Source organism: Typopeltis vanoorti, chromosome 2, assembly GCF_054136105.1.
Source record: "Typopeltis vanoorti isolate ZY-2024b chromosome 2, IOZ_Tvanoo_1.0, whole genome shotgun sequence".
Taxonomy (NCBI): Eukaryota; Metazoa; Arthropoda; class Arachnida; order Uropygi; family Thelyphonidae; genus Typopeltis; species Typopeltis vanoorti.
Window position 1 is genome coordinate 74,300,557 of NC_143550.1, and position 20,911 is coordinate 74,321,467.

The 20,911-nt window shown below is 37.7% G+C and overlaps 1 protein-coding gene across 3 annotated transcripts in view; it reads left to right on the forward strand.

Annotated features, from left to right (window-relative positions):
• Positions 1-20,911, forward strand: part of LOC150109181 (uncharacterized) — a 648,231-nt gene that overhangs the window by 296,004 nt on the left and 331,316 nt on the right. For all 3 annotated transcript variants that reach the window (XM_090406029.1, XM_090406020.1, XM_090406040.1), the window contains exon 6: positions 18,449-18,632. In XM_090406029.1, the coding sequence (XP_090262155.1) occupies positions 18,449-18,632 (184 nt within the window). The remainder of the gene's footprint in view (positions 1-18,448; positions 18,633-20,911) is intronic.

The window sequence follows — 20,911 nt, forward strand, 5'->3', positions numbered from 1 at the left end:
AGCTCTTAGCCCCCCCCCCCCCACACACACACTCCAAATGTGAGAGCAGTATTCAATAAATAAAAGATGCCAAGAAATTATATTCTTGGTTTAATCCTTTATCCAAGTGTAAGCAAACAAAATTTGCACCTGAACTATTTTCAGGACTGGGCAACTCGTATAAAGAAGGTAATGACTTCACATCACTTGCCTTAGTATCCCATATGGGAATATGGGATACTAAGCACATATGGGAAGGATCACTCTTCCCATAATGCATAGCATTATGTATGTCTGTAAGGATATGTGCTTTGCATTATGGGAAGAGTGACCCTTCCCATATGTGCTTAGTATCCCATATGACATACTAAGGCAAGTGATGTGAAGTCATTAGCATTTTATACGAGTTGCCCAGTCCTGAAAATAGTTCAGGTGCAAATTTTGTTTGCTTACACTTTTAGATAAAGGATTAAACCAAGTGAGAAAAACTTCCAAGAGTATTCAATAAGTATGGCAGATTTTTGATTTGTATAATATTAACAGCTGTTCAGAGGTAAAGTAATGTCTTGAGCAACTAGTTTTTTAGAAGGTGAGGTAGTGGTTGCAATGTGTTTATGCCAGGAGAGAGAGAGAGAGAGAGAGAGAGAGGCTTCATTTCAGGGTGATTCCAAGAAGAAGAGAAATCTCATCTTGTCTGGAAATTTGAGTGTTGTCAAAAATAATACTGGAAGAAAATGGTTCTTTTTGTTTGAAATTGACAAGGTTATCTGAACCCCATTGGAAGGTGGCTTGGAGATCAGAATTGACAGTAGTGGAGGTGATTTGTGTAAAATTTATCAGATGACAGGGTGGAGTGCAGTGTGCTGTCATCTGCAGCACTGTTTATTGGGTTGGAGGTCAACTGAAGTAGGTCATTGATATAAAGAAAGAAGAGGATCTGTGAGAGAAGAACCTTGTGGAACCCGGCATTAGTTGAATGGTGACAGAATAAGGAACTATCCACCATCACACATAGTGTACATCCAGACAGAAAGCTGTCATTCCAACTGCAGAGGTCCTGGGACAGCCCAAATGATGGGAGTTTGTTTAGTAAGTCTTTGTGCCAGACCCATCCAAAAGCTTTGGCGATATCAATTACTAGCCAGATGAGCTGAGTAACTATAGTCACTGCTTTTTTGCCCTGCAGACACTGTGAAGTTTAATCTCACTGTGGCTCAGATTATGAATGCCTTTATATGGTAAATGATTGTTATCACCTGTATCATTATTATTATACAGGCTAATCCAGGGAGTTGACTCCCTCTAAGTTCTTGCAAACTGAGGGCGAAACTCTTCCAGGTCACAGCACCTAAATATCATTCATATTCACAGCATTTGCCAAAAATGCGCTCATAGCTACTGGCAACCCGCCACATATTTTCTCTAGATCCCACCTTCCACAAACTGGAAACTCTGGTTTGAGTCTATTTTTTTTTTTTGTTGTTGTTGTTGCTATCATAGTTCCTCTCTTCCATCTATTACTGAATCTTCCCTTTTCATTCCCCATATAATCTTATTATCTTGATAGCCACCTGCTACTAGATCTTTTTAATTGTTTCATCTCCTCTGAACCCAGGTGACCATATCTGAGCATAAATGAGACTACTCTGCTGAATGGAGACATGAAATGAAATGGCTTGAAAAAGTCACACAGTTGGTCTTGGGAACAGGACTAGTGGATTAACAAATCACTGGCCTAAGTTAAGGGGATAAAAATCCCTTATTGTTTTTCAGCCAGTAAGCGAAACTTATATCAACCTCGCCAGAAAAAAATAGCCGTTTGGCTTTTCATCAAATCACTGGCCTGTTCATGGATGCTATAGGTTTACAATTTTTTTTTTTAATGTGATTGCCATAAAAATATTTAGACTCTTTACTCTTATGCATTACTTGGAAACTTTTTACTTAATCAGTAATTGCCTTAGCCATTCCGAAGAAATTTTGCTTCGTGAAATGCTTTGGACAAGGAATGGAGGCAAAGACCTTTGTTCAAATCCCAAGATGTAATGAACGTAGTAAGGTTATTATTTTAATTTATTTATTTACTTTTTTTTGTGAATCAAAACCACAAAAGGTTGAAATTTTTTAAAAATTTTCTAACTTTGCACTGGAAACAGTGCCACATTTCCTAACTTCACACTGAAAACAGTGCTACATTTCTTAACTTCTCACTGAAAACAGTGCTTATTGTTCCGCATGTAGAACCAGAAGAGGCTTAACCCCCAACAATATCCTGTGCTATCCAACTATGAGAATTTGAGAAGCAATTCTCTAGTCTGATAAGTGGCAGAAAAAGGGATGATGAAAGTGATCATGTAAACAAGATGATAGAAGCTGGAAGAAAATAAGAGTTTGTCAAAAAAAGGTACAAATAGTGATTGCTGAAAATTAACCAATTGGAGATGGAAAATAGGAAAATAAATGGAAAACTACCTTTAGAAGCACAACTGGAAGAATGACCATGCATTGCACCCTTTGATTGGAAAAATCTATAAGTTTGATTCTCAGTATGATGAGAGGAATCTTTATATGGGATTTTTTCATTTGAAGGTGAGTTAGCCGATCTCATGCAGCCAGACAGCAGAAAATATTAAAGTGGAAGGAAATATGGTGGGGGAATGAAGTACAAAACTGTATTAATTATTATTATTATTCAGGCCACCATGGAGTCAAAAGACTCATCGTGGGAGGTCTTTCCTAGGAAACAAAGTCTATCATACCACTCTTTGAACTCATTGACCATTCTTGCTCTCACCACTCTATCAGGCCATACATTCCACTGTTCAACCACCCTCGATGCAAAGAAACCACTCCTCACCCTCTTGCTCACAGCTTCCTTTCGTTACTTCCAGGGATGGCCCTTGTCATCGCTCCTTTTCGCTGTTCCACCAAGCGAAAGAACACCCCACTGTCAACCTGCAACCACCTCTCAACAGTCCAAAAGTCTCAATCACATCACCTCTCCTTCTATACACCAAACTCTGCGGTTCAGATTTCATCAGCTGATCCTCATAACCAACATTGTATAATCTTGAAACCATATTTGTTATCTGCCTCTGTACCCTCTCCACAGTTATTTATCCCCTTCAAATCCTGTGAACCAAATTTGACAAAAAACAGTCCAAGTTTGGTCTGATCAAGGTCTTACACAATGGAACAATAACTCCTCTATCTCCACAGGTCAGCATCCTTCTCAGAATTGTAGCAATCCTCTAGGTCATCCTCACCACCCCTGCAACATGTTCCCTGAATTTCAGGTCTCCATCAATAATCAACCCCAGATCTCCCCCCCATCTCCTCCAGCACAGCTCCTCCAGTCGAGTATGCAGCCTCCCATCAATGTATCCCAAACTTCAAGACGTTATGTTTTTTGCTGCATTAAACTGACACCCCCATCCATCTAGTTTACTCAAATCCTTCTGCATGGCTGCCACATCTGCACCACTACCAATAACCCCTCCGAGCCCCACATCACCTGCAAACAACTGAATATCCACCCCACAATCCAGTGACAATGTCATTCACACAAAGGTTAAACAACACAGGTCCCAGCACTGAGCCCTGTGGGACCCCACTTGTAACCCCCCCCCTGCCTCCCTGATATTGCCCACCATACACAACTCTCAGATACCCATCAGACAGCCAATCCCAAACCCAGTTGACCAACCTGACATCTAAACATATGCTGCAACTTAAATATCAGTTCACCATGTGGCACCCTGTCAAATGCCTTTGCAAAATCCAAAAAAATGGCAGTGCATGCCCCTTCCCCATCAAGTGCTCTCATCACCCTATTATAAAAGGCAGTCATATTACTAAAGCAAGAGCACCCATTAATAAATCCATGCCAACTCTCACAGATAACACTACCCTCATCTGCCTAACACTGCACATGGTCCCCCACTTTCTCCAAGAACCCAACAACCACTGATCAACACAAACTGACCTACAATTAGACACCCCCAGTCTGCCACCCCCCCATGCAATGGCACCGTCCAACCTTCTCCCTGGGCACCTCTCCTGCAGCCAGACCCCCCCCCTCCCCCACTGAAAAGCCAGGTCAGTGGAGCCTTCAGCCTCCCCCAGCACATTCTCTCAAAACCCACCCACAGCCCCCACTGAAATCTAGAGCACTCAACACCTGAACCCACCCTATTCCTCTAGTATTAAAACTTACTTCTCCAGGATGAAATACTCTAATAAAGTGTTTACTGAGCAACTCCACCATGTCCTCTGCACCAGTCACTCTATTCTCATCTTTATCCCACAGTGTCATTCTTCCGCAATCATTTCTCCTCCCAGTGACCACATAGCTAAAAAATTCCCTAGGATTTTCTTTGGATCTTAGGGCCAATCTCTTCTCATATTTGAGTTTCACCTGCCCCACCATACCAGCCACTCCCCCGGCTGGAGTCTCACATTCTCCATGCATCTGCCCTCCCCAAAACCTCCTTCCCCCTACCTGCAGTCCCCACTTGACACTGCCCATCATCCACTCTACACCAAATTGTGTCCTCTTTTTCACTCATAGAATAAAGAAAACTGCCAAGCTGAAGTGGGACAAAGTAGGTGTTGAGAATAGTCAAATAGAATATAGAGAAGCAAAGAGAGTAGTAAAATCTAAAGCTAAAGTCTATGTGAAACTGTATGAAAGTCCGGATAATGAGGAAGGGATCAACGGATCCTTAGGATAGCCAAACAAAAGAAACAGCAAATTAAAAATTTATACTATGCCAGGATGTTCAGAGGAGAGGATTGTACTATACTTTGTAAAGAAATGGATGGATAGAGTATTTTGAGAAATTAATAAATGAAGTAAATAGAAATATACAAAAGGATGCAGATCTGGTAATATGACCAATTCCTAACATAAAAATGCACAAGTTGTGAAGATATCACATCTGATAATGGCAATGATGTGGAGGACCCTGACATGCAGAAATTGAGAGGTTATGATGCCATTGTATAAGGCCTTGATCAGGCCTCATATCAATTATTGTGCAGAGATTTGGTCACCAGGTTTTCATGGTGACAAGGATATGTTGGAAAGGGTCCAGAGAAGATTCACAGAGGTGGTCTTTGGAATGTGGAGTATGAGGACAGATTGAGAGAATGTAAGTTGAAGAGACTTGTGAATAGAAGAAATAGGCAGATATGATTGAGACATAAGTTAGTCAGGGGTTGCTGTTGGGTCAACATGGAAGAGATTTTTCATAGAATTCGAGAGGGGAGGGGTGTAGAACAAGAGCCTATCACCGGAAACTGTATAAGGAGGGTGTGAGCAGAGGAGTGAGGAGTAGGTTCTTTGTATGGAGAGTGGTTGGTGAGTGGAATGCATTGCCTGAGTGTGTTGTGGGTGTAGACATATTGAATCAGTTTAAAGCACGGGTGGATGAGCATTGTGTGCAATGGTGTGTACCTCCCATGATGAGTCTCTGACTCCATGGAGGTCAAGTGTTAATAATAATAATAATAAAAGAATGGAAGTGAAAGAAACACTGAGAAAGATGAAAATCAGAAAGGGGCATTCATACCTGATAACATCCTCCCTGTAGAAGTATGGAAATTTTTAGGTGAACTAGGTGTAACTATTAAGCGATATCTTTAACAGAATCACTGAAAATGAAAAAATATCAGAGGAATGGAGAGAAAGTATGCTGGTTCCAATATATAAAAACAAGGTGATCATCAGTTATGTAGTAACCACAAAAAAATTAAATTCATGAACCACACTATGAAGATATGTGAAAGGGTAATTGAGAAGAGATTGCAAGACTTGGTGTCAATTAGTAAAGAGTAGTTTGGGTTTATGCCTAGGTGGAGAACAACTGATGCCATCTTTGCTCTAAAACAGCTCATAGAAAGGTACTAGGACAGCAGCATCAAACTCTTTTGTCTTCATTGATTTGGAAAATGCATTTGATAGAATCCCAAGAAAAGAGGTATGGAGAAGCATGAGGAAGAAAATGATCCAAAAAAAAAAGTATTTAAATCTTGTACAAGACATATGATAATAGCAAAACAAAGGAGAGAGAGAGAGATATGGTGCTGGACCTACTGATACAATCCCGGTGAAAGTGGGGTTTCATTAAAGGTCAGTAGAGCTCCACAGGGCTCGGTACTGGGACATTACTGTTTCAACCTTTATGTTAATGAGTTTATCACTGGATTTCAGGGGTATATACAATTGTTTGCAGATAATGTGAAGCCAGGAAAAGTTATTAGTAATAATATCATTGTTGTGGCTCTTCAGAAGGAAACAGGAATGTCAGTTTAATAAAAATAAATGTAAGGTCTTGACATTTGCAATACACGAATGGAAAGCTGTATACTCTATTGCTGGAACCACACTGGAATAAGTGGGAAAAGCAATGGATTTTGGGATAATGGTAGATATAAATTTGAAGTTCATGGGATATATTGAAAAGCTGGTAAAGACAATCCAGAGGATTGCTGTGATAATGATAATGAGAACATTGACCAGCAGAAATTAGATTATTATTATTATTTATATGAGTACTCCATGGAGTCAAAATGCTCATCGAGGGAGACCCACACTATCCATAACACAATATCTATCATACATCTCCTTAAACTAATGCACTGTTGAGGGGGGGGGGGCTCACAACCCATTCACTTGTTCACAACTCTCCAAATAAAGAACCTAGTCCACACACACACACACACACACCATTATTATCCACACTTTTACATGACTTTCAAGTGTGACCCCTTGTTTTCCCCCCATGTATTGAAAAAAATTTGTGTCAATTTATTTAAATCGTCCTGCAAGATATCTATAACTGTCAACTGTTGCCCTTCCCCAGTTATGTATCATTGACAAACAACTGCATATCTTCCCCCTCAAATCTTCTGCTGTATCATTAATGTGCATATTAAAGAGTAGTGTTCCTAGTATAGATCCTGGGGAACACTCAACTAGTCACCCTCATTTTTCCATGATTCCACTCCACACCACCCTCTGATGTCTGTCGTTCAGCCACCCCCATCCACCCACCACATATCCATTCCAATTTGCTCCAACTTATGTAATAATTTTCCATATGGTATTCTGTTAAATGCCTTTGTAAAGTCCATCAGTATCATAGTGTAGCCATTTCCTTTATCCAGTTCTGCTGTCACCTTATTATAAACTGGGAATGAATTACTGAGGAGGAGGACCTACCTTTTAGATTTGACTTTAAAAATTTCAGGAAATGACAATATACTAAAATACTAATTAAAAAACTTTAATCAGTACTTTCCTATATTTCAGCAATGTTACATTGCCATCTTCTGGGAACACAAAACTATGATATGTTCATGCAGGCACTAACAACGAGCAAATGAGGCTGAAGAAGGCAGAAGGCAACTGGCATTGGTTCCGGAGTCCTAAAGGTATCCCCCCCCCCCCCTAGCAGGCTAACTTTGGTTGTCTTGGCTGTTGGACTGATGTTTAAAGGATGCAGGCTTCCCAAATTCGGGGCAGTCTCATGCACACAAATTTGTTGAGATTTGGGAAGTTTTTTAGAACTGAGACTGATTCCAAGAACAATCTTTCATATTTATTAAATCCTCATGATAAGTTGACAGTCAAACTAGAGCAGATGGGGTTGGATATTAGATTAGTGCATTGGATTGGAGACTGGCTATCTGATAGGTATCGACAAGTTGTGTATGGGGGGTGCGATATCCAGGAAAAGGAAAGTCACTAGTGGAGTGCCTCAGAGGTCTGTTTTGGGGCCATTACTATTTAACTTGTATATTAAAGATATTGACGAAGATTTGGATGGCGATATTCAGTTGTTTGCAGATGATGCAAAGTTGGGACGAACCATAAAGAATAGTGAAGATGTTGTGGCCTTGCAAGAAGACTTGAATAAATTGAGTGATTGGACACGGAAATGGGGATGCGAGTGTGAGTTCAATGTTGCAAAATGTAAGGTTTTAAAATTTGGAAAACAAAGATGGGATGCAGAATTTATGTTTGGTGAGAATATATTGTTGGAGGTAGAGGAAATAAGAGATCTGGGGGTGATAGTGGATAAGGATCTAAAATTTAGGGGACACATCGCCAAAATTGTGAAGACAACACAAAGGCTTCTGGGAATGATGCGGAGGACACTGACATGTAGAAGTAGGGAGATTCTTTTTCTGTTGTATAAGGCTTTGATTAGGCCACACATGGACTATTGTGCCCAGATTTGGTCACCGGGTTTTCAGAAGGATGAAGAGATGTTGGAAAGGTTCCAAAGGCAACTGACTAAGATAGTTTCTGGTCTCTGAAATGTTGAGTATGAGGAAAGATTGAGAAGATGTAATTTGCAGAGTCTGATGGAAAGGAGGAAGAGGGGAGATATGATAGAGACCTACAAGTTGGTAAGGGGTTGTTATGAGATCAATGGTGGAGAAGTTCTACAGAGAATAGTGGGAGATCAGGGTAGAACCAGAGGTCATCCCTGAAAACTGTATAAAGAGGGTGTGAGTAGGGGGGTGAGAGGCAAGTTTTTTTCGTGTAGAGTTGGGAATGATTGGAATGCCTTGCCTGAGAGTGTGATATCTGCAAGGAGTTTGAGTGTGTTTAAGGCTCGGTATGATGAGATGTGTGTGTGTGATAAACTGACCTCCCAGATGAGTCTTTGACTCCATGAGGTCTTGGGGTAATAATAATAATTTATATTTGCTATGGTATAGTAAAGTGGCTTTGTTCCAGCATATTCTATGGTGGGTATCTAGTGCATGGTTCACAAGTCCTGTGTCTGTATTGGTGAAACCAGATATAGTCTTTGTGTTCGGAAATCCTGATATTAGCTGTCTTGCCTGTTTGGCCATAGTAGGACAGTTTACAGCTGCAAGGGATCTGGTATACTCCAGGTAGGTCTAGAGGAAGTGGCTGTTCTTTGGTGGAGCAGATAAGGGATGCCCATTTCTTATGTGGTTTGTAACAGGTAGTCTGGTCATATTTTTTTAGGATTTTTGCAAGCTTTTCAGATGTGCTTTTCAATCCATACATCCGGGGCTGCGTGCACATATAATTTTATGTTCCCAGAAGATAGCATTGTAACATTGCCAAAATATAAGAATGCCGAAGTATTGATTAAAGTTTTTTAATTAATATTTTAGTATATGTTGTCATTTCCTAAAAAATTTTAAGTCATGTGTGACCAATGTATAAGTTTATCTACAAGAATTACCTTTTATATAGTCATATTTCTCCCCTATAGAGTATCCTATCCTATTCCTATCCACTGATTCCTGAATTTTACTTTTAATCAGCTTTTCCACTGCTTTAACCTCCTCTCCAAAGATACCTATTGGTTTGTAATATGCTATTTCTCTCATGGAGCCAACTTTATGTAATGGAACTCTCTTATCTTCTTTCCACTCCCTCGGAACCTTGCCAGAGCTGAGACATAGATTAAACTCTGTCAGAGGCACTGTCAGTTCTTGCACATTCTCACATAGCACACAAGCTGACATACCATCCAAGCCCACTGCGGTATTCACATTGATATGGTTCAATACATTAAGTACCTCCAATACATCATCCTCAATTCTCATGTCAGTAACTGTAAAGGCACTGCCTGGCTGAATATACTCTTGCACAGTGATCTCTTAGTAACTGAACTATTTCTTCTACGTCTATTACTCTCCTACCATCAGCACGGAGTAAAGTTATCTTTCCATAATCATTTTTTTTTTACTCGTTACATAGCAGAAAAACTCTTTTGGATTTACTTTGGCCTACTTAACTAATTTTCTCTCAAAATCTGATTTAGCCTTCCTCATCATACTTATTACTCTTCTTGCTTGTGCTTTATATTGCTCATGAACATGCTGATCACTTTTTTTATTTATATTTCTTCCATGATGCTTTCTTTTTTTGCAGAGAGAGAGAGAGAGAGATTGCTTTATATTGCTATGCATCCACTTAACTCTACTCAGTTTATCCTCCTGACCATGATATGAGTCTAATACTGCATTGCTGAAACAATCCTTGAATGCTTCCCATGCCATGGGATGGTAGTTTCATTGCTTAAGGTCTTGATCACTTCACATCTGGATTTGTGCTCAGATCTGTTCACTGGCATTTGAAGGGGGATGAAGAAACCTTAGAAAGAGAGAGAGAGAGAGGTGCCCTCTCTCCAAGGAGAAACACAAATTATATCAGGACTAATATATTTACTGTAATGGAAGTACACTAAGTCTATCCTGTAAAGGATAGACTTAGTGGAAGTATTCTGTACAAGATTGAGAGTTTTAGATCTGATAATTTCATCAGAGGATGTAATTGTGAGTGGAGTTTTGAACTTCCCTCCAATTGGTGAGAGTGATCGTGGGGTGATTGCCTCAATTGTAGTTAGCCATATGAAGACTTCTGTGAGGAGTCTGGTGATTATGACAGGCTTGGAAGACAGAATGGAGCAAGGAATTGAGTGGAGGAAATAGATACTGCTTGGGAACTAAAAAAGCCAGTGAATGTATTCCGAAGGTCAAGGGGATGGATAGAACAGGTGTTGAATAGATAAACAAGTGGATTGGGTATGAAATCTGGAAGGAGAAGAAGAGGGCACTTTTGGGGTAGCATGGGATGAATAATGCTAATGGTCAGTTGCACAAGGAGAGTGCCTCAGTAAGAATAGCAAAGTGCAGTATGAATGGAAATTAGCCAAGAAAAAACCCCTCGTGAGTTTTTTTTTTTTTTTATTTGTGGAAAGTAGAAGGAGGAACAATTATAGTAAGATGATGATAATGGATGAAAGTGAGAGATTGGTAACTGCTGCAGAGGACATAATCGAGGAATTCGGTGAACAGTTCATCAGGGTGTTTCACCCTCAGTGTGAAATCAGAAGCTCAAGTGTAGAGAATGAAATCAGAGAAGACTTAATAGTGAGCAAATGGGAAGTATATGAAGAGTTAAGTAAGCTGGATGTCAGTAAGGCAATGGGACTTGATGATGTATTGCCACTTGTCTTGGGGAATTGTTCGATGGAGTCAGCATCAGCCTTGGCCTACATGTTTAACAAGAGTATTGCAACAGTACAAGTCCCAGTGGAGTGGAGGGAAGGCAGAATTGTTGCACTTTACAAGGGTGGTGATACAGCTAGGGCAACAAATTATAGACTGATCTGTATATCTGTAGTTGTGGTTGGGATATTGGAGATTGGAGAGATAGAATAGAAAAGTGGGTTGATAACAATGATATTATTTGTGCTTGTCAGCATGGGTTTGTTAAAGGTAGGTTGTGTTTTACCAACTTGCTTATGTACTATAACAAGGTGACGAATGTATTGGACAATGGCAAAGGCTTTTGATGGATTGCCACACCACAAGTTGGTCACTAAACTGAAGTAGGTGGGATTAGATGATAGACTACTTTCTTGGATAGGTGAAGGGCTATCAGATACGTGTCAGCAAGTTGTGTATAGAGGGACACTATCTTAAAAGTCAGTGTGCTGCTGTTGTGCCATAGGGGTCGATTTTAGTACCATTGTTATTTAATTTGTATATTGGCAACATTGGGATGGGTTTAACTGGTGATATATATATAAGTGTTTGCTGATGATGCAAATCTGGGGAGAGAGAGAGAGTGTGTGATGAGGAATCAAGCAGATGTTGTGGCCTTACAGGAGGACTTAAATAGATTTTTTGAGTAACAGATTGAAGAAATGCAGTTTGCTAATTCTTGTGAATAGAAGGAAGAGATGGGATATGATTGGCATTTAAGTTGGTAAGGGGTTGTTACCAGGGGTTAATGTGGAAGAAATTTTTCATAGAATGGGAGAAAAGGATAGAACAAGGGGACATACCTGGAAGCTGTATATGGACGGTGTGAACAGGGGGGATAAGGAGCAGGTTCTTTGCATGGAGCATGGTTGGCAAGTGGATTGCATTGCCTGACATTGTGGATGCAAATACATTGAATGAATTTAAATCATAATTTAATGGGTTTTATGTGACAGTGTTTGCCTTCTGTGATGAATCTTTTGACTCCATTGAGGTCTACTGTTAATAATAATAATTATAATAAAGTTGAGATGGATACTGGGAGAGATTTTTGTGTGGTGGAATGAAAGGAAAGGGTTGAGGGGAGGAAGAGACCACTATTTCTGTAAGTTGCAAAGGAAGTGGTGAGTAAGGGGATGAAAAGTATGGTTTTTATTTTTTTATGAAGAGTGGTAGGAGTATGAAATGCATTTCCTGAGAGGGTGAATGATAGACTTGGTTGCTTAAAACAGACCTCCCATAATGAGTATTATGACTTTGTGGAGATCCTCCCCAATAATAATAATAATAGTATTTAACTTTGTTCTGCTCTTATTTGTAGAACAAAAGTTGGCTCTTAATTAGTGTCCTCTATAAAACTAAGATGTTGTGTATTTCAGCACTGAATAGTTATTGATAAATGACCTTCTTCCTTGCTAATTCGCTTTATTCTCATAATAGATGTCCAGATTTTGTTCTTTACCTCTTCCATGGGAATTGTTCATTTCAATTTGCAGCTATAATTTCACCACTCTGAAAAGTTGAAAACAATTAATTACTGCCCATTTTCATCTTGAAATTCACCATGCTAATTATGCAGTGCGCTCATTGATCTATGCACTCATTCCCTCTCTCCCCTGTATCAGGCTTCTTTCAGTAGTATTTTCTAAAGAATTGCAATTAACAGGTACTCCAATAACTTTAACCTTTCTGCTTCCATGGCACTAGCATAATGAAGGGTTTGAATCTTTCACATATGGGATTGCTATACATATATATTTTTAGGTATCAAAAGAGTTTTTTAGCCCAGTGTGAGAGAAATCCCCTGCATACTACAGGTGATCTGAAATAACTTCAAAAAGATTAATGTTTGGTCTCTAGTGAATGAGTAGTTCTTAATTTATGTAATCCTTAACCCACCATGGTACTAAATATGCAGATGGTTTTCAGCCTTTGGGCAGATGCCATTCTTCTGACTGACAAAGAGAAGAATGAGCGAATGCCAGTCTTCTCTTTGCTGATATAACTAGGATCATAATATTATATGGCTGTATCAGACATCACCAACATTGACTCATTTATCACAGGAAATGTTATACTAGTATTTTCCACTTTATTGATCACAGTTGTTTCAAGGTAACTTCAAAAAACAAATCTGTAAAAGAAAGTAACAGTCAAGCAGAATATTATTTAATGTCTTCTTAAGTCTCTTCTTGGGGGGGGGGGACATTCTTTACATTTTGAGTTAGTTCTTGAAGTCTGTCTGATGGGGAAATAGGAATTTTAAAATATGCAGATGGTTTTCAGCCTTTGGGCAGATGCCAGTCTTCTGACTGACAAAGAGAAGAATGGGCGAATGCCAGTCTTCTCTTTGCTGATATAACTAGGATCATAATATTATATGGCTGTATCAGACATCACCAACATTGACTCATTTATCACAGGAAATGTTATACTAGTATTTTCCACTTTATTGATCACAGTTGTTTCAAGGTAACTTCAAAAAACAAATCTGTAAAAGAAAGTAACAGTCAAGCAGAATATTATTTAATGTCTTCTTAAGTCTCTTCTTGGGGGGGGGGACATTCTTTACATTTTGAGTTAGTTCTTGAAGTCTGTCTGATGGGGAAATAGGAATTTTAAAAGTAAAGAATTACAAACTTTGGTATTTTTTGGATTTCTTTTCAGAGGTTTAATATGTTGAAGGATTTGTATTTTTATAAATTTTATGTAGTTTTTATTTAATACCCTTTATGGTTTTAGGATTTTCATGGACTGGAGTACAGCAAAAAGATTAGGTATGTACCATCCTTGTGATTTATTTTAATTTAGTTATTTAGTTGTAAGTTTCTTATGAAAATATCCTTAGTTCCTTTTGCCATTTCCTAATTAATTAAATCACTACCTATTATTATGAAATGGCTCTTCTTGATTTGACAACTTAGTCAATTCACTGAACTGTTATAATAATAATAATAATAATAAAATTTATCTCAAATACCTCAGTGTATTAAACTCATTTGCTTATATACACTCTTCGTCTGGCTCCTGGAATGAATGGATTTGCATAATGTTTTCCTCCTCCTTCCCCAGCCATTTGTCAAATCACTGCATTAGTTATATAGTGAGTTCCACTCATTTACATCACTTATCTTTCTTCTGTTTATCAAGCCCTGCAGATTGCATTCTTTTGACTTATTCTTATAAATGATATTCCATGAGCCCTAATATTTGTCTTTATTATCTTCTGAACTCTCTGCAAACTTTTCTCATCATTGCATGCTGATGTAATTAATCTCTCAAGAATCTTATTAAATGGAAAGCACTTCTTTGTCGCAACCTGTCTCTGTACTGTAAAAATTCAGAGCAACTAAAATTGAAATGTGCATGTGTGTGTGTGTGCGCACGCATATGTAAATGAACTGTTGAAGTGAATGAATGAATATGAAAATGGTAATGATCAAAATGATGATAATGTGGATAAGATAACTCATGGAGGGATTATTGCAAAAAGGAAGTTGTAGGGGATGAATATTGAATTGTGAAGGCCTGAAATCCCTGTTAACTATCCTTCCATCAGATTCCTTGCCTCTTCCTCTATTTTTTGAAGTACAGCTTCTGTTAGATAATATTCCTCTTCCTCCACTTGTCTGAATTTTACCAGTCTGTGAAACTTTGCAATTTGAATTTTACCAATCTGGAAACTTTGAGATTTAGCAAGATCTATTTAGAAATGTTAAACAGTAATCTTTATCCCTCTCATCATTCTGTCCACCTGCTATCTTATTCAATCTCCTTGAAGGTCCTTTATATTTAATTTTACAATACAATCATTTACATTCTTGTTGAACAACAGCAACTCAGGAATACAGCTATATAGTATCTCACTTTTCACTGTGCTTCTTTTAACTACCACTCCTTAATACAGATTGTTTATTATCCATAACCATTTGGCTTGGTTTAAGTAGCAATTTCTGATGTGGCAACTGCTCAAAGGCCTTTGCAAAATTCAAAATATTACAGTGTGTGCCAGACATGACCAAACCATAGCTTATAAGCCTGATGTGGCTCTTTTATAACTTCCAAGTGGTTTGCAACAAAATTGCAAATTACTTTATCTTCTTTACTCAAGGTATACAATCATTACTGACATCAATTTTTTTCTTAAATATCTCCTATGCTCTACTGACCTTTCCTCCTTCAAATTCTTTCATCTATTAAACAGCTTCAAGCTGGCTTCTAAGTCTATGACAGTTGCCTGCCTTATAATTTCACATAAATTCCTTCTGCCTTGAAATTTCTATATGCTTATTCATTCTCTAAGTCAGGACTACATGGTCATTCTGATCAACTGGAGAAAGTGTGAAATCTTATTCACAGTTAGATCCCCTGATGACTAAGTCCATAACTCTTGATCCTCACATTCCTTCTGCCAACTGCTGCCTAAGACAGTTATCCCTCAAGAAGCCAAAAATTCAATTCCCTTATTTCTGTATGCTGCTTCCTCTACTCAGTTTATATTGCTATAGTTGAAGTCCCCCTATTATGATCACTTGCTTTGCACTTGCCAGACTAATTTGCCTAAATGTTTCCTGCTCCTTGCTATCTATATTTCCTGATCTATAGCACTATTCCACTAAATATTCTGTCTTATAAACTTGTCTTGCACCATATACTCTCAAAGACATTGATGCCATTTCTGCTCTGATTCTCTACCCTGAGAGGAAGGCACACTTCCTCTCTTATCATGAGTAACACTCCTCCACCATGTTTATTTTCTTTGTCCTTCTGAAACATGCTTCCTTTGATTTGTCCCTGTCAGAACATCCTCCTGAAGTTGACCAAGTTTCACTGATACTAACAATCTTTGGAAAGACAGCAAATTCATTTCCTTTATTCCTAATGCTCCTGGCATTTGTATACTCCAAAACCAGTGCATTGTTAGGATTCATATAGCTGTTATTACACCTCACATACTCTGCCAGGTTCTGCAATAGTATACACCCTCTCATTTCTGAAGCCACTATTCCCACATGAGGCCATCCAAGATAGGTTCCATACAACTTGTAACTCTAGGTTACCTGCCCTAACACATTCACTTGTCCAGAAAACAACAGTCTCTCCAAATGCCTGCATCCTTCAGTGTTCGCATGTAATCCATCTCTTGCATACAGCTCCCTTCAGTTCTCAAGGGAGATCGGAATGTATGGATGCGATCTCCATGCATCCATACATTCCAGACCTCTCTTCCTACACTTTTTCACTATGATCTTGTTCATTATATTTGCTCTTCTTCTTCTCCACTCTGCATTTTCACACTGATGCAACACTCACTCTCTTTTACACATTTCTCTGCACTATCCCTAACATCAATCTCAAATCTCTTGCTACTCGATTTGCACTACCTCTCAAGTCATTTGCATTAATCATCATTGTCATCTCCTCTTAATGATCTATAAATTACCACAATATACTATCAGATTCTGGAAACTTTTTCAAGAATCAGAGTTTTTCCATCTCAAGAATGTTGTTTATCAATAATTTCAGTTTTTTGCATAATACACTATAAATTAATGCTTAAAAATGAAATTCATAAAATTGAAGCAATATGTATAACTAGTAAACCGTAGATAATTCCTGCTGCACTCATAAACTACGAACATATTTAAAGTCTCTGCCAAGAAGTGGTGTAGTCATCTTAATTTAAAAAATAAAAAATATTAATATATGAATGCATAAATAAAAATAAATATATATGTATTATATAGCATTTGTAATTAAAGTTATTCATAAAATATATTTCAAAATTATTAATTATGGTTATTAGATAGATCGCTTCTGATTGCAGCTCTCAAAACTAAGGTTATGATACATGACTGATGTTATGATAAAATTTGTTTACACCTGGTTTATGTACTTCCCTCATCTACCATCATTGGCTTGTTATTAAAAGTAATGTTACTGAAGTGATCTCCCACAACAAATTGATTCTGGCATGCATGCCAGAATCAATTTGTTTTGGGACTTCCAGTCATCCATGCCATCCTTATTCTTTCATATCTTAACTATCACCAAAGATGTCATGAGGAATTTTGGCGCCTATGGCCAGGAAAGAAAATTACACCGTTCTAAAAAAAACCCTTTAAAAATCTCAATTTTTGCACCTATGTAAAATTAGTGCCTATGGCCAGGGCCACATTGGCCATAGCCTCTCTATGCTTCTGACTATCACTGCAGAAATGTAACATAGTGTGTTATTTAATTTTGATATATCTATTTTAGGATTATCCATTTTCTTTTCACTCCTCTCGAAACCTTCCATTTACAAAAAATAACTCAGGATGATCTAAATTTTCCAGCATATTCTATAAAAAACATGGGAAGATCTCAACCCTTCCTGCCACCTTATTAATATCTGTGGTATTTAATTATTATTAAAAAAAATAAAAAAGCAATAATTATTTTTGAAAGCAATTTTGGATATTGTGATAGTAATAGAAATAAAATATAAAACATGATCATAATGATTAAATTTTAAGTCATGTTTGTATGTCATATTCTAATTCTCAGAATCATTGAATCTGTGCATATTGTAAGTTGATTGCATAAGTTCCATGAGAAATATATGGGTTACCAAATCACTTCTGATTCCAAATCATACCATGAAAAAGTAATTTTTTTTAATGTAATGCTTGACTTTTCCATTTAGATATAAAAGGTAAATATAGATTAAAGATGAGCCTCTGTAGCTCAGTCTGTATAGACGAAACCCCTTTGGTCAGAAAGAGCTAGGTTCGATTCCCATCAGTGACATGAACAACCTTTATCTGGTCTCTTTCGATGAAAGGTGAGTTAGCCGGTCTCATATGGAGGTAAGGGATTTTTCCCTCAGGTTTTTCGTCCTCCCAGAACAGACAAACCAGCCCAACACACGTATCTACAGACATAGGACACACCAGGAGGCATAAGGTTAACCACCTTATCCTCGAGGTGGTCAGGTTTCGAATCGTAATAGGCCATGCCTAATATGAATGTAACGGGCCACTAGGACCTAATATACATATGAGGAGGAGAAGGAGATTAAAAATACTTGAGAATTGCTAATGTTCACAACTTTAGAACAAGCAGAGAGATTTTCAGTAAAAGTGGATAAGAATTTAAAATTAAAATAATTTAGTCATCAATACTGATTAATAATTCTTTAGAATTGTGAATGCTCACAAAACCAGATAATTTTGATAAATTTCAAAATGTCTACAGAAATATTAAATGGAACTTTTTCTGTATAATGATTATTAACAATGATAATCAGTTAATTTCTTCAATTACATATATTATAATAAAAATGTTAATGTTCAAACAGCTTTTAAAACAGTTTTAGTTTATTTAGATAGGAGATGATTACAGGAAATTTATGGTCATAAATATGTTACATGTTTTTAAGCTTATGGTCCAGAGTTATCCCCCATCATCCAATCCTCGTGAAAATACCAGTTCTGAAAAACGTGTCATGAAGACCACTGAATATCGTTCTCAGTTTGCTTGGCCAAGGGGCAGTGTAGATATTTCACCATCCACTCCTAAATCAGCCTCTATGGGACATATTCAGGACAGGAAAGATGGATCAGGTAAATTGAAAACTGTTGTGATTATAGAACTTTCACAGAACCTGAAAAATATTTACAGTCAAAAAATTATTATTGTTGTTTAGCAGTAATTTACACCGAGCTACTATTACACTGATTAAATTACCCCCCCCCCCCCTCCCTAGGCAATTTCACCCTCTCACAAATGGTTAGTGACCTACATCAGTGTATTTCAAATTGTTAGTTTTAGAACTGGTGCCAATCCACATAACTTTTTCTTACTGGTGCGCAAAATATTATATTTTCATAATAATGTTGTTGTAAACAGAAGAAATTAAGCATTATAATATATGTACCTTCAGTTTCCATTTCTTTTGTTACAACTAAAGAAAACCAGATTGTCCATATTCTATCATGTAAGTTTTCGCAGTTGTATCCAATAGTAGTAGAGCAAAAGAAAGGAGAGATGTGAGGGAAGAGAAAGTAGAGTTTGAAAGAGTGAAAAGGAGAGAGAAAGAGAGAGGTTTTGTATGGAGAATCTATGATAAGAGGCATCTGGAGGAAAACATGATGAATCATGTTTCCCTATGTTTACCAAAGATTAACGATGTTAGGATGATGTAAGGTTGCAGAGGAGGGTAAGGTGAAAGAGATCATTAGAACAATGCCAAAAGGTAAGTACAAATGATCTGGCAGGTGACACATATGGTATGTGAGAATATAAGAAAGAATTGTTTGTAGTGCCATTGAATAACAACAGCACAGAGTAAAGGTTGTGAGGCTACTGCCATGATATGATAGAGGTAAACTGGGAAGCAGGACAATGATTGCAAATCAATCAGTGGGTAGGTTGTGCAGGAGTAATGGCAAAGGCATATATTCCTGGTGTGTGCCAGGTATGCACTGCATACCAAGAAAATTCATGAAGAAATAATTTTTGAGCAGTTTTTTATTTGAAATAAATAGTCATGAACTGTTACAAATATCAATATATTCACACATTGAAGAAAGAATTATGTGATTCCTTAAATGTAGGTCTGTGACGAGGCATCAGCATGCATTTTTAACAGCTAAAGGTGAGTGGTGATTATGTAGCCCATATCCTGGTGCATTTGTACTGACTGTAACTTGCAATGGAATTAAAGGCTTGTGACTCTCAACAGCACAGACAGCTTAGTTCTGCCCAGTAGATTACCTGCAGCCAATATGTGCAGTGTAGTTAATTATTCTTTGTGGTTTCCTTCCTGTTCATCGAACAGGAAAGAAACCACAAATGACTGTATTTTTTTTTTTTAACTGACATATATTTTTATCCATTGTGACAAGTTGACACATTGTTGAAGATATATTGTGTACACCTTTCTCAAAATGAGAATACAAGGTCAAGTTATTCTGTTAATATTAATTATAATAATTTTAATTAATACTTTTGATATTTCACATCATCAAATTGCCATCATCAGGGATCAAAGGACAATGGTATGTGCCCTCAGGCATTAACACTGGCTAAATGAAGCTGAAGAAAGGTAACCAAAGTTGGGCCTAGACCCCTAAGAAGATGAGTGCTTCCTAAATTTGGGGTTAGCGATTTTAAAAGTTTCTCAGGGCTGAGGCAGATTCCAGTAATAGCCTCTCAATTTTCTATTTGCTGTGGTGGAGTACAGTGACCTTCTTCCATCATATTCTGTGGTGGGTCTCCAAAGAATGCAGAGCAAGTTCAGAGTGTCCATAATGGTGAAACTGGGTGTAGCCCACTTGTTCAGAAATTCTGATACTGAATTGATCAAAATAAATTCTGAACACATGGACTATATCCAGTTTCACTGTTGCTTGCTGACCATATCATTTCCTGAAAAATGATAGCTAAGGTCAAATTAAAAATTGTTAAAGTGGTAAACCACATCTGCTTCTTCAAAATTTATGTAGTATTTACATCTTGAAAATGAAGAATTGTATAAAAATGTATAAAAAGAACATTTAATGATATTTTTTTACTAATGTTACCTTACCACTAGAATACCCACCATATACCACTTTGTAATGGTGTGGAGTTTATGGATGAGCAAAGTGAGTTTTATGGATGACAGAACCTAGTTTGCATTTGAATGAATTTGGAGTTAGGTATCTTGAAAAAGTTCAGTGAGGGTTTAGAAGTGCAGAGTCAGGAAACTAGTGTTTTTCTTTGAGGAGGGGAAAACATAAATGCGTGCAGGAATACTTCAGGTGAGCAAGTGGAAGAAATAACAAATGATGCTGAGTGTTGCTCTTTAGATTTTTAACTGAATGGGATGGTCAGCACAAAGGGTGAGGAAGGTTGTGGA